Genomic DNA, 13,478 nt, shown 5'->3' with positions numbered 1-13,478 from the left:
GCCAGGTCATCTGATGCAGCACTCCATCAATTTCCTTCTTGGTAAAATAGGCCTTACACAGCCTGGAGGTGTGTTGGGTCATTGTCCTGTTGAAAAACAAATGATAGTCCCACTAAGCCCAAACCAGATGGGATGGCGTATCGCTGCAGAATGCTGTGGTAGCCATGCTGGTTAAGTGTGCCTTGAATTCTAAATAAATCATAGACAGTGTCACCAGCAAGGCACCCCCACACCATAACACCTCCTCCTCCATGCTTTACGGTGGGAAATACACATGCGGAGATCATCCGTTCACCCACACCACATCTCACAAAGACACGTCGGTTGGAACCAAAAAATGTCCAATTTGGACTCCAGACCAAAGACCAAATTTCCACCGGTCTAATGTCCATTGATCATGTTTCTTGGCCCAAGCTAGTCTCTTCTTCGTATTGGTGTCCTTTAGTAGTGGGTTCTTTGCAGCAATACAACCATGAAGGCCTGATTCACACAGTCTCCTCTGAACAGTTGATGTTGAGATGTGTCTGTTACTTGAACTCTGTGAAGCATTTATTTGGGCTTTAATTTCTGAGGTGTAGTTAACTCTAATGAACTTATCCTCTGCAGCAGAGGTAACTCTGGGTCTTCCATTCCTGTGGCGGTCCTCATGAGAGCCAGTTTCATCATAGCGCTTGATGGTTTTTGCAACTGCACTTGAAGAAACGTTCAAAGTTCTTGAAATGTTCCGGATTGACTGACCTTCATGTCTTAAAGTAATGATGGACTGTCATTTCTCTTTGCTTATTTGAGCTGTGCTTGCCATAATATGGACTTGGTCTTTTACCAAATAAGGCTATCTTCTGTATACCAACCCTACCTTGTCACAACACAACTGACTGGCTCAAACACATTAAGAATGAAAGAAATTCCACAACTTCACTTTTAAGAAGGCACACCTGTTAATTGAAATGCATTCCAGGTGACTACCTCATGATGCTGGTTGAGAGAATGCCAAGAGTGTGCAAAGCTGTCATCAAGGCCAAGGGTGGCTATTTGAAGAATCTCAAATATTAAATATATTTTGATTTGTTTAACACTTTTGGTTACTACATGTGTTATTTCATAGTTTTGATGTCTTCACTATTATTCTACAATGTAGAAAATAGCAAAAATAAAGAAAAACCCTTGAATGAATAGGTATTCTAAAACTTTTGACCAGTAGTGTATACCTATGGTATATACACAGTCTCATTACATTGCATTCACACTTGAACTGCACATTACACACTACATTCTTATATCCCGTACATTTGACAATATATCTATTTTACAGAGTTGCTACTGTTGCTATTATAACACTCACATGCAAAACATGTAAAACTGTCCGACTCCTTTATGACCGTAGTTCCCATACCTGTTTGTGTTACCCAGGCTGGGCTCTTCATTGATAAAGGTGTGAAAACCACCAATGCCAGTGCTGCAGACCCCCGGGAGTACCTGTGTCTGGACAACAACGCCAGGTAAGAATACACGTCAAACTACATTGCATTTAGAATTACATTTCGACATGCAGGGATCAATCATTTGGATCAATCATTGTCTATATATTTACTTGGTCTAGTAGGCTGTGGTTTAGTTAGTATCTATCTCTACAGCACTTACTGTAGATGGTATGTAGTTTATATGGTCTATACTGGTCTGTACTGTACTTTGATAGTCTGTACTGGTTGGTACTCTCCTTGTACAGTAGTCTGGAGGATCTGGCAGGTTTGTGTTTACAGACAAAACAAGGCTCCAATCTGCACCAGTCTGTCCAAATACAAGCCTCTTCTTCAACAGATGGAAAGAAAATAGCTTAGGCCATCTAAGACCACTGCTTATGCTGTGTGTGTTTGTGTGTGAAGGTGAGGACTGAGTGTGTGTGTGTTTGTCTGTGTGCGTAGTGTTTGTCTGTGTGCGTAGTGTTTGTCTGTGTGTGTTTGTATGCGTGCGTAGTGTTTGTCTGTGTGTGTAGTGTTTGTGTGTGTTTGTTTGTGTGCGTAGTGTTTGTCTGTGTGCGTAGTGTTTGTCTGTGTGCGTAGTGTTTGTCTGTGTGGATTTTCTAAGAGAGTGCTGTGTATCTGTGTGTCAGAAAGAGAGATCAAGAGTGTGTGTGTTTCTATACTCATATTACACATGGGTCTGTTTCAGGTTCCGTCCACATGAGAATGCAGACCCAAACCGTCCCAGGGTGGCTGCTCTCATCGACACACTCATCGCCTTTAAGAACAACGACCTCGGAGCCTGGATACGAGGCGGTGACATTACCATTCAGAACTCTGGGTGAGTGATGTGATGTCATCTCACTGAGCCCATGAATGTGGTTACTGTATCCTTGTTCATCAATGTGCTGTGCAGTAGTCACATCTCATCGCTTCTGTCTTTCGATGTCCCTGTATGATTCGCACAGAGAAGTGTGTCTCAGAAGTGACTCAGGTTTTACTGTAGGTAACTTGCATTAGAATTAGTAGCTAGCATGCTAAGCTAACATGTTATCAAGTGGCCATCTCGGATGTGGCAAAGGGCCAGGAGTTCCTCTTTCTCAGTCCTCAAGGCTATGGATGACATTGAACTGGTGACTCCTACACTTCTGGGTTAGCCCTACTCAGTGGAGCTCTCACACAGTGCACATCTACAATGCAGAATGAATGATACGTTCATTCTCTCTGGTTATAGATTTGCAGACAATGGGGTGGGACTCTCCTTTGCGAGGTATGTACCAAGGCTCCTGTGTCTGTTTCTACACCTGTGTTTCTGTCTGTACATTCCTAACACCCCCACTACACATACACTTATGCTCAAAAACACATCCTGTCCCTTTCCTCTCCCTCCGTCAGTGACGGTAGTTATCCTAAGGACGAGGGTTCCAGTCAGGAAGTGACTCAGTCTCTGTTTGTGGGAGAGAGCCGGAACCGTGGCTTCAACGGAGGCCAGAACAAGTACTGGGGCCAGGGAGGAGCAGACGGCAAGATGAGGACACTACCCAGGAACAGGTGTGTGTGTGTTCGTGTGTGTGTGTTCTCGTGTGTGTGTTCTCGTGTGTGTGTGCTTTAACTAACTTCCTGTAATAGGATATTTTTTTTTAAATGTTTCTATCACTTCTGTGTTTCCTGAGAACCAATTTCCTCCATCCGCATAGTAAGCCTCCTTTGATAAACAGTGACTGAAAGGAAAAAATTAATCAAAGCGTTGCTTACAGTGACCAATGCGAAATTACAGTCTGAGAAACAGTTACAGTCACGGAGAGCAGTTTCGGAAGAGCACTCGGATCAGGGACAGGGAGCAGGCTGTAACCCACCCACAGTCAGAGAGACAGTCCTCAGGTTCGGGTTCATTAAGGTATGCAACGGAAAACATTTTTCAGTAGAAAAAAAGAGAGCATTGAATGTTTATTGGGATGTGTCTTGTCCTTGAGGAAGAACTGAGCGATTTCCGCTAGCTGCAAAGTCAAAATTGGCTATATGTAAAAGAATTAATGAGAACAAAAATTTGCTTTTTGGTCTTAATTTAAGATTAGGGTTAGGCATTATTGTTCAATATTCACCTAAAATGACATACCCAAATCTAACTACCAGTAGCTCAGGCCCTGAAGCAAGGATATGCAGTTATATTAACAAGAATTTAAGCTTACAGCTGACATAAGACCGACATTTGTTGTTTCTCTAAAATCTGCAAGCGTGACACACGGCGCTGCATGATTTACAACTGTCCCGCTGACGGGATGCCTATCCCTAAGAGCCTTTAACCAACAAAAAAAGTAATAAACAAAAGGAAAAATAGTAACACAATACAATAACAAGGCTATATACAAGGTGTACCAGTACCCGAGTCAATGTGCAGGGTTACGGGTTAGTTGAGGTAATTGATGTAATATGTACATGTAGTTCGGGGTAAAGTGACTATACATAGATAATAAACAGAATAGCAGCAGCGTATGTGGAGTGTGAAGAAATATGTGTATGTGTGTGTGTGTGTTGGAGTGTCAGTGTAATATGTGTGAGTGTGTGGTTAGAGTCCAGTGAGTGTACATCGAGCCTGTGCAAGAGAGTCGGTGCAAAAAATATATAACAAATCCGATTAAAAAAGGGGGTCAATGCAAATAGTCTGTGTAGCCATTTGATTAACTGTCTTATGGCTTGGGTGTAGAAGCTGTTAAGGAGCCTTTTATAGAGGTCCTGGATGGCAGGAAGCTCGGCCCCAGTGATGTACTCCAAGATCCAGTTGCAGAGGAAGGTGTTCAGTCCCAGGGTCCTTAGCTTAGTGAACTTGGAGGGCACTATGGTGTTGAATGCTGAGCTGTAGTCAATGAATAGCATTCTCAGGTGGGTGTTCCTTGTATCCAGCTGGGAAAGGGCCGTGTGGAGTGCAATAGAGATTGCATTATCTGTGGATCTGTTGGGGCGGTATGCAAATTGGAGGGAGCCATGACCGGCCTTTCAAAGCATTTCATGGCTACAGATGTGAGTGCTACGGGGCGGTAGTCATCTAGGCAGGTTACCTCAGTGTTCTTTGCCACAGGGACTATGGTTGTCTGCTTAAAACATGTAGGTATTACAGACTGGGTCAGGGAGAGGTTGAAAATGTCAGTGCCAGCTGGTCAGCACATGCTCTGAGTACGCGTCCTGATAATCACTCTGGCCCAGCGGCCTTGTGAATGTTAACCTGTTTAAGACTGCCCAAATGTGCCTAATTGGTTTATTAATACATTTTAAAGTTCATAATTGTGCACGCTCCTCAAACAATAGCATGGTATTCTTTCACTGTAATAGATACTGTAAATTGGACAGTGCAGTTAGATTAACAATAATTTAAGCTTGTTGCTTACAACCTCATGCTAATCACATTAGCCTACAGTAGCTCAACCGTCCCGCGGGGGGACTCCGATCCTGTATTATCCACGCCAAACTTGGTGCAAAACCAGATCAACAAGAATTTAAGCTTTCTGCCCATATCAGATATGTCTATGTCCTGGGAAATGTTCTTGTTACTTACAGCTTCATGCTAATCACATTACCCTACATTAGCTCAACCGTCCCAGGGGGACACCGATCCCGTAGAAGTTAAAACCTGTTGGGGCTAGGGGGCAGTATTTTCACGGCCAGATGAAAAACGTACCCTATTTGAACAGGTTACTACTCTGGCCCAGAAACTAGATTGTGCATATTAGATTTGGATAGAAAACACTCTGAAGTTTTTAAAACTGTTTGAATGGTGTCTGTGAGTATAACATAACTCATATGGCAGGCAAAAACCTGAGAAAAATACAACCAGGAAATGAAAATCTGGTGCCTGTAGTTTTTTCAAGTGACACACAGTGAGTTAGGGTTCATTTTGCTTGATTTACAAAATGATTTATAAGCAAATTTATACTACATAAAGGGTGATATAAAAGTTCATAACATCTGTTGCTTTGCATATCCCCTTCTCTGGAGGCTGTAAATCATGGTAACAGCTAATTGCTGCATGCCCTGATTTCTCCAGCTACTCTCTCATTCATGACGGCCCTGTCATCCCTCTCTGGGATGTACTGTCCTTTTTACACACTTCCTGACCACACTAACGGCTAGATGTTTGGTCACAGCCAGGCTTTTCACAGTGAGACAAAACAACATATCCTTCTGTTATCTAGTTAGACTTCAATGACCATTTTTTCCCCGCTGATAAGACAACAAGCTGATGAAGCTAGCAATAGGCCTAATGTTTCTCTCCAGTGTTATAAGTAGCTATACACTGAGTGTACAAAACATTAAGAACACCTTCCTAATATTGAGTTGCCCCCCTCCCTTTTGCCATCAGAACAGCCTCAATTCATCGGGGCATGGTCTCTACAAGGTGTTGAAAGCATTCCACAGGGATGCTGGCACATATTGACTCCAATGCTTCCCACAGTTGTGTGAAGTTGGCTGGATGTTCTTCGGGTTGTGGACCACTGTTCAGTAGTGTGGTCAGGTGCCACAAAGAGGGACTTAGGAAAATTGCAGTTGACTCAGAACAGGGCAGCACGGCTGGCCCTTAAAAGTACATGGAGAGCTAACATTAATGACATGCATGTCAATCTTTCATGGCTCAAAGTGGAAGAGAGATTGACTTCATGACTACTTGTTTTTGAAAGAGGTGTTGACAAGCTGAATGTACCGAGCTGTCTGTTTAAAATACTTGCACGCAGCTCGGACACCCATGCATACCCCACAAGACATGCCACCAGAGGTCTCTTCAAAGTCCCCAAGTCCAGAACAGACTATGGGAGACGCACAGTACTACATAGAGCCATGACTACATGGAACTATTCCACATCAGGTAACTGATGCAAGCAGTAGAATCAGATTTAAAAACAGGAAAAAAATACATCTTATGGAACAACGGGGACTGTGAAGAGACACAGACACATGGACACACATGCATTGTGATATTGTTGTTGTTGTTGTTACTCTCGTCGATGGAAGGATTGAACCAAGGTGCAGCGTGGTAGGCGTACATCTTTCTTTTATTGATGACACCGAAAAAACAACAAATACAAAAACAAAACGAAACGCACAGTTCTGTAGGGCTGGAAAGCAACAGTACAAAAACAAGATCCCACAAACTAAAGGTGGAAAAAGGGCTGCCTAATTATGATCCCCAATCAGAGACAACGATAGACAGCTGCCTCTGATTGGGAACCATACCCGGCCAACAAAGAAATAGAAAAACTAGAATGCCCACCCAAATCACACCCTGACCTAACCAAATAGAGAAATAAAAAGGCTCTCTAAGGTCAGGGCGTGACTGTTGTATAGTGGTATCAAACATTTTGTATTGTAGATATGTAGTAGTGTAATAATGTTATATGATGTACTGTTTTATCTTTTGATTTGATTTAATGTAATGTAAGTGCTTTATGTTTGGATCCCAGGAAGAGTAGCTGCTGCCTTGTCTTGCCCATTCACCCTCTTAATGGCACACATACACAATCCATGTCTTGTCTCAAGGATTAAAAATTCTTCTTTAACCTGTTTTCTCCCCTTCATCTACACTGATTGAAGTGGATTTAACAAGTGACATCAATAAGGGATAATAGCTTTCATCTGGATTCACCTGGTCAGTCTGTCATGGAAAGAGCAGGTATTCTTAATGTTTTGTACACTCAATGTAGATGCTCTGGATCAGCTGATGCTGTCTTGACTGTAACGTGACTTGTTTTGTTTGTGTTAGCTCGGTGTGATTCTAGTCATGTTTGTTGTGTGACTCTCATACGGATTTTTTAAAGGACGTTCCCGATCCGCGGCTTCCAGATCTATGACGGTCCTGTGCGGATCACTCAGAGCACATTCCGAAATTACATCCCGACGAAGGAGCGTTTCACCAGCGCGGTGGGCTTCAACCTAAAGAACACCTGGCAGCTCACGCCACGCAACAACCTGTCCAAGCTCAGCTTCCAGCCCACTGTGAGTAGCCATCACATCACTCCACCTTTCATCCTAGAAGTGCACACTCATTCTCTGACCCTCATGCATTGAAAAGCATTGGATTGGTGTAAGCATGGTGTAGGGAGTTTCTGCCATATTCCTTAGACCAGTCCTTTCCTTTTAAATCTACGAGGGGGAGTTTACGAGTGCACACTTCAGGAGAAGGGCCATTGCCTCTTCTCTGTTGTTCTCAAATACTGATGTAATAATGATGTTACAAACAAAAAGTCGGATAAGAATGTGATAATTATATCCGGACTCTGGTCCGGAAGCAAAATTCCTGCAATTCTATCCATTTTGCCATGGGGTTTTGTACTATGTATTTAAATAATATATTCTAATATTTCTACTACTGTACATTGCATTTTAGTTACACAGTTTCTACACACCGTTTATGTATTTATATATACTGGATTTTTTACATAGCTCACCCTATATCATTCTTAGTAGATTAATCCGGTGTATATACATATAGATTGCATAACTGTTATGTGCTATTTGGATTCATTGGATTCGTTCTGACATTTCAAGATAAAAATGAATAAAATTGTATTATTAGTGTATATGTTTGACATTTTACTGCATTGTTTGGAGCTAGTAACATAAGCATTTATCTTCATCCGCTATAACATCTTCTACACCGTGTACGTGACCAATAAACTTATATTTGATATGATTTGATAAAGGTCACTGACTGAAACATTAGTGTCTATGGAGTTTTCCTTTGCCAAATCAGGCAAAATATCCATCTGAAACGTCCGTCTGCTTGTTTGCACATTGTCATGATTCCGTTCTGATGGGCCTAGTTTAGTTTTTATGCCACTTGTGTTTACATCGAAAGCTTTGATTTTGAAGTGCAGGGATCAGACACTGTTTTCCTGCATGCACTCTTTCCCTCTGTCTGTTTCCATTGTGGCCGTTCGGTCCAATCTGTTGGAAGAATCTCTGTTGTCCTGGAACACAGCAGAGAGCTCAGAGTTACTGAGTTGGCATTTTACTGGAAGCAGTGGTTGGGTGGAGACCCCATGCTGAGAGATAGGGAGAGCGAAGGGGAGGTTCTGGATGAAAGTCATTCTGAATTGGAGAGCCCTCTAGTGTTGGGGATGTGGTGACAAGCTCGACTCAACTTTTCAAGCTGGACTAAACTCAAAATATCCCTTTTCAAAATGGCTTTCAAGGACTTTTGTTGAACGCTCATCACTGACACCTGGGTTGAATTCATTAGAAACGTTTTGCTGCAGTCTATATTAATGAATACGAGCATAATATACATTCAGCTCAACTCTCAAATACTATAGACCTACAAGATCAAAGTTAGGAAACCTGCACACCAAATTGCGCGTCATCACTTTTTAGGCCATACATGTCTTTGTAAGTCACTGATTGTGTTTTGTCATGTCTGTCTTTTAAAACCTATTGTTTGTGACAGGTGGGTCTAAGGGCATTCTTCGGGCGTCCGGGACAGTGGTTCGACGAGAATGATCTGGACGGGGATAAGAACTCCATCTTCCATGACGTGGACGGCTCTGTGACGGGCTACAGGGACACGTATGTAGGCAGAGCAGACAACTACTTGATCCGTCACCCCGGCTGTGTCAACATCACCCAGTGGAACGGAGTGGTCTGCAGTGGCACCTACTCTCAGGTACGGATGGGACAGTGGCCCTAATGCCTATCACCAGTGACTTTATTCACTGCTTAGGATATACACTGCATAGAAGTGACCAAGCTCTATTGGTCTATCATTTTTTAATGTGTGTCCTCCAGGTGTATATCCAGACCCAGGGAGCTTCCAGCCTCAGTCTGTCCATCAGTAGAGATGACTACCCTGAGGCTCCTCTGGTGCTGAGGGGTATTAACAGCCAGGGGGCGCTGTCCCAGCAGTACCAGCCTATCCTCATGATGAGCAAGAGCTATACCCTGCATTGGAACGGCCCAGCTCCCAGAGAGACTGTCCTTTCCCTCATTAACTTCAACCAGTGAGTGGCATACTGGGACTGATGTGTGTCTTTTAAGGTGGTTGGTCTGGGTGTTTGTCCACATTGAAACTGGTCTTGGTCTCGTTCCAGTCTCGATACACTGGGTCAGAATTTGGGTCAGGACGTCTCTGATTTTTCTGCTGTGTGTTTGAATGTGTGTACGATAAGAGGATGTGTTTGTCAGTTTGTAAGACAGATCTCTAACCTTCATTGTCACCTGTTGACTCCTCCTTTCTCTCCAGAGGTGACTGGGTGCTGGTGGGTCTCTGCTACCCGTATGACACCACCTTCCAGGTCATGGCTGACATCAACGACCGCCAGAGTAACATCTTCGATGACATCAGCGACTATGGGCCTGTGTTCTCCCTCGCTGACCTGGAGAAGAGGCTGCTGGAGAGGAAGTATTTCTTTGACCGCAGTGTGGGGTGAGAGTCACTATACCCTAATGTCTCTCTATCCATATGGCTATATCTACTGTACCTCTCTCTCCCTCTAGAATTTTTACTTAGTCTCCTATTGACTTCAATGTATGACTAAGTAACATTTTTAAGTGAACATTTTGCTTAAGTTAGGATTCGCCCCTCTGTCCGTCTCGCTCTCCTTCATCAATTAACACCGGCCTCTCTCCTCTCCCAGCTTGCTGTGGCTGTATTTGCGGGCGAGGCAGGGGCGCGATGGCCACAGTTACTGCTCGGTTAAGGGCTGCGAGAGAGTGAAGGTGATGGCCAGCACGTCGTCCTCCAAACTGACCTGTAACTGCACGGCCAAGGCCTACCCCAAATACACCAAGACTCCCTCGGCAGTGGTCCCCATGCCCACCCTCAGCACCCAACCATGCAAGGACTGTGGGGCCTCCCAGGTTAGCCTACTAGTCCCCCACACTGTCTTTGTTCCATTAGTATGCAATTCTGTTGGAAAAGGAATGAGCTCATGTTGTATTGTCTGACATAAAAGCCCTGCTTTAATCTGTGTTTTCTGGTAGCTGGTGTTTTCCAGTGACCCGTGGAACTCCTACCTCCAAACTCAGATCAAATCGGTCAGCAGCAAGGAGCAGCAGACTGGAGACACACAATCCTTTATCACTGTGAGTGCCACAGATTTAACTATAACACAGTATTACATTATAGAATAGTGTCCCGGTGCCACCGATCACAGTGTGCATAATGAGTGTTTGCATGTTGTTGGTGTGCTGTTGTTTAACTTCCATCAAACGGCCATTATAAATGTTTATGAATGAAATACTAATTTATTAATAGTATGCACACTATTGATCAATACAAAAGCACCACCCATATTTTGAATCGGTTTGTGGTTGTAGCATGCCAGCTGTATCTCTTACCCACTTTTCTTCAACGTCTTCTTCTCTCAGGTGAACAGTGAGACATTCTCCTTCACACAGCCAGGCATCTTCCTGGTCTCTGTTGATGCCTGCTCTGGAAAAGTCACAAATAAGAGATCGTTCTCCAAAATGGACTCCAAAATGGAGGAGTATCTTAAAACTGGATTACCAAAGAGGTGAGGGGGAAGAATTAGGCCCTTGCTAGTTGGAATTAGAACGCGATTGGTGGTCTGTTGCAGACCTGGGTTCAAATACTATTTGAAATCTTTCAAATACTTTGAGCATTGCTTTAGTCAACCTGGAGTGCCAGTTGGGTGGGGTTTGCGCTTTTGGCACTTTTCTATTGGTTTCGTTGCAACAAGGTGCCTTTAAGAGAATTGTAAGAGGTAGCATTTCTTTGTCTGGTAGACGTTCTATCATTTTGATCAGAGGTTTTTGACTTGATGGGGAATCGATGAATCATAATTGCTTATATTTTCTCATGACTAGGTCAATAGTGCTTCTGGGAACACGAGGGCAGCCCGATGGCTTGGTCAGTGTTGCACGATATCTGGTCCCCCTGGGCATGACTAAGGCACCAGATCTGCAGAGTAAAGGTAGGTGTCACTCAAATGGTTCCCTGTTGCGGGTGCTATTACTGTAGGCCAGGTCTGGTTTTTCTATCCAATTCTCTGTTCCTCGTTATTGTTGTTTTCCTCTTTCATTCCTCTTTTCTTCCTGCTGTCTCTCCAACTATGTATTTTCTCTGCGATGTATACTTTTTCTTCTTTCTCTGCTCACCTCATTACAGTATTTTCCACATGACACTTTGTGTTTCTCTCACAGAGAGCCTGGTGTTTTGGGGGTTCCAGGGTGGCTCTGCCCCCCCTCCGTGGGCCTCCATCCTGGTTGGGCAGGGTGAGGAGGGGCTGGGGCTGCAGGAGCGCTACCTCCCCCTGGGCCTGGAGGCCTACGGCTGCACACAGACCAGCACACGCAGAGACCTGGAGCTACTGAGGACCGCCACAGGACCACAATGACAAATGTGAACACAATTTAACCAAAACACAACCAACCAGCAAATGAATGTGAACTGCTGAACTTTTATTTATTATTTTATTGGCAAAGATGTTTAATAATTTGGGGGGTAATTTACTGTGTGTGTGTGTATGTATGTATGTATGTATGTATGTATGTATGTATGTATGTGTGTGTGTGTGTGTGTGTGTGTGTGTGTGTGTGTGTGTGTGTGTGTGTGTGTGTGTGTTTGTGTTATATTTGACTGGGAACTGGGAATCAATGGGGATGGACCCAGAATGGAACTATAAGAGCAGATTAACAAAGTAAGTAACCACATCAAACTTGTGTGGTCTGTCACTTCTATCCAGTTACCCCTGATGGGTTTTTGGTTCAGGCCAGCGTTTGACCTGTCTGCTGCTCACCACATCCATAGATGAAACACATCATTTAGAAGAAGACTGAATTAGCAAATCAAAGGAAAAACTTCAGTCTGTTTCCTCGCTCCTTTTTTCTGCAGTTTTTGCATGTCCCTGGGGGCATTTTGTTCAGCGACTAGATCTGTTAAGGGCAGCTGTATCTTAATGAAAACCTTTTGTATTGGATTCCATTGAGATTGTTGTATTTCCAACAAACTTTTTTCCCCAGGATGTGTCCTTTTTTGTTCCATATTTATTTGATCTCTACACAGTGACACTTTCCCCTAGGGCTGGCTACGCATGCAGCAGAGATGGTTTGTTTCTCTTTTTCTTCTCATTATCTTACCATTGAAACTGCGTTTCCAACTAATTTACCTTTTAGTATGGTAATGTATGTTGTTTATTACGTATAAATGCCAAAAGTATGTGTTACGGGGGGACATTTTACAAGGTAAATATTGCCTTAAAACGAACACAGACTAGTAGTCCATACCAAAACCATGGCTTACTGTACCTCTGTGGCCTCAGCAGGTGATTTGAGCAGGGCTCCCCCACTGTGCCGGTGATTAGTGACTTTCTATATGTGATTGGGTGCATTCATTTTAGCTCACCCGGTGAAGATTTCACTTTAAGATCGAAGAAATGGTCAAAAATGTGCAAACTCCGCCTACCCAGTGCCCTGGACGAGCTAAAATTAATGCAACCATTGTGAGAGAGCCTCCGAAGAGAAGGACCTGCTTTTTAACCACTGTTCTGTTGTAAATAAGTGTTTTTTGATATGTAATTTTTTTTATCCCTCAATGCTTTTAAGATGCACACTCCAAATAGAGCACTTTGAATAGGAATGAGTATTGAGGGATATTGAGAAGCTGTCTGTATACTGTGGGAGTGCCTTTCAATTTGCTGTGAGTTGTATTTGAAATGTTGAATCACTATACTCATGAGAGTTTATTTCTTTAATCAAACCTTTATATTTGAATTCTCACATCCTCAGTGCTCCTCTGAAATTGCAGAGATGATAACTTTGTGATAAAGTGTCCTGTCATCATTGTCTTGTCATTATTTTAGCTGATGTATTCAACAAAATCAAGGATGCCTCTAGGATGACTTAATGTTATGCACAAAGGAATCAGATGACTGAAATCTCTGATCTAGCCTATGAGACTAATGGGGCAGCTGTATAGAGTCGACTTGGGTTATAGAGGGCAAGAAAGTTTAGGTAGGGAGACGATCAAGAACAGTGCATTTTTAATGATGTACTTGCTACTTGACAATCTTACCA

General features: G+C 43.2%; 1 protein-coding gene across 1 annotated transcript in view; it reads left to right on the top strand.

The window, feature by feature from the left end:
- The window catches only part of LOC106585357 (cell surface hyaluronidase), a 39,333-nt gene extending 26,089 nt beyond the window's left edge, over positions 1-13,244 (top strand). Inside the window, exons 12-24 of the mRNA XM_014171452.3 lie at positions 1,411-1,499; positions 2,170-2,301; positions 2,695-2,730; positions 2,856-3,011; positions 7,265-7,442; positions 8,893-9,108; positions 9,231-9,442; positions 9,685-9,867; positions 10,079-10,301; positions 10,425-10,526; positions 10,812-10,957; positions 11,271-11,377; positions 11,607-13,244. Of these exons, the coding sequence (XP_014026927.3) occupies positions 1,411-1,499; positions 2,170-2,301; positions 2,695-2,730; positions 2,856-3,011; positions 7,265-7,442; positions 8,893-9,108; positions 9,231-9,442; positions 9,685-9,867; positions 10,079-10,301; positions 10,425-10,526; positions 10,812-10,957; positions 11,271-11,377; positions 11,607-11,800 (1,974 nt within the window). The 3' untranslated portion in view covers positions 11,801-13,244. The remainder of the gene's footprint in view (positions 1-1,410; positions 1,500-2,169; positions 2,302-2,694; positions 2,731-2,855; positions 3,012-7,264; positions 7,443-8,892; positions 9,109-9,230; positions 9,443-9,684; positions 9,868-10,078; positions 10,302-10,424; positions 10,527-10,811; positions 10,958-11,270; positions 11,378-11,606) is intronic.
- The last annotated feature ends 234 nt before the right edge of the window (positions 13,245-13,478 follow it).

The sequence above is a fragment of the Salmo salar genome, chromosome 24 (assembly GCF_965601325.2).
Source record: "Salmo salar chromosome 24, fSalSal1, whole genome shotgun sequence".
In the NCBI taxonomy this organism is placed as follows: Eukaryota; Metazoa; Chordata; class Actinopteri; order Salmoniformes; family Salmonidae; genus Salmo; species Salmo salar.
This window is presented reverse-complemented; position numbering and strand designations above follow the sequence as displayed.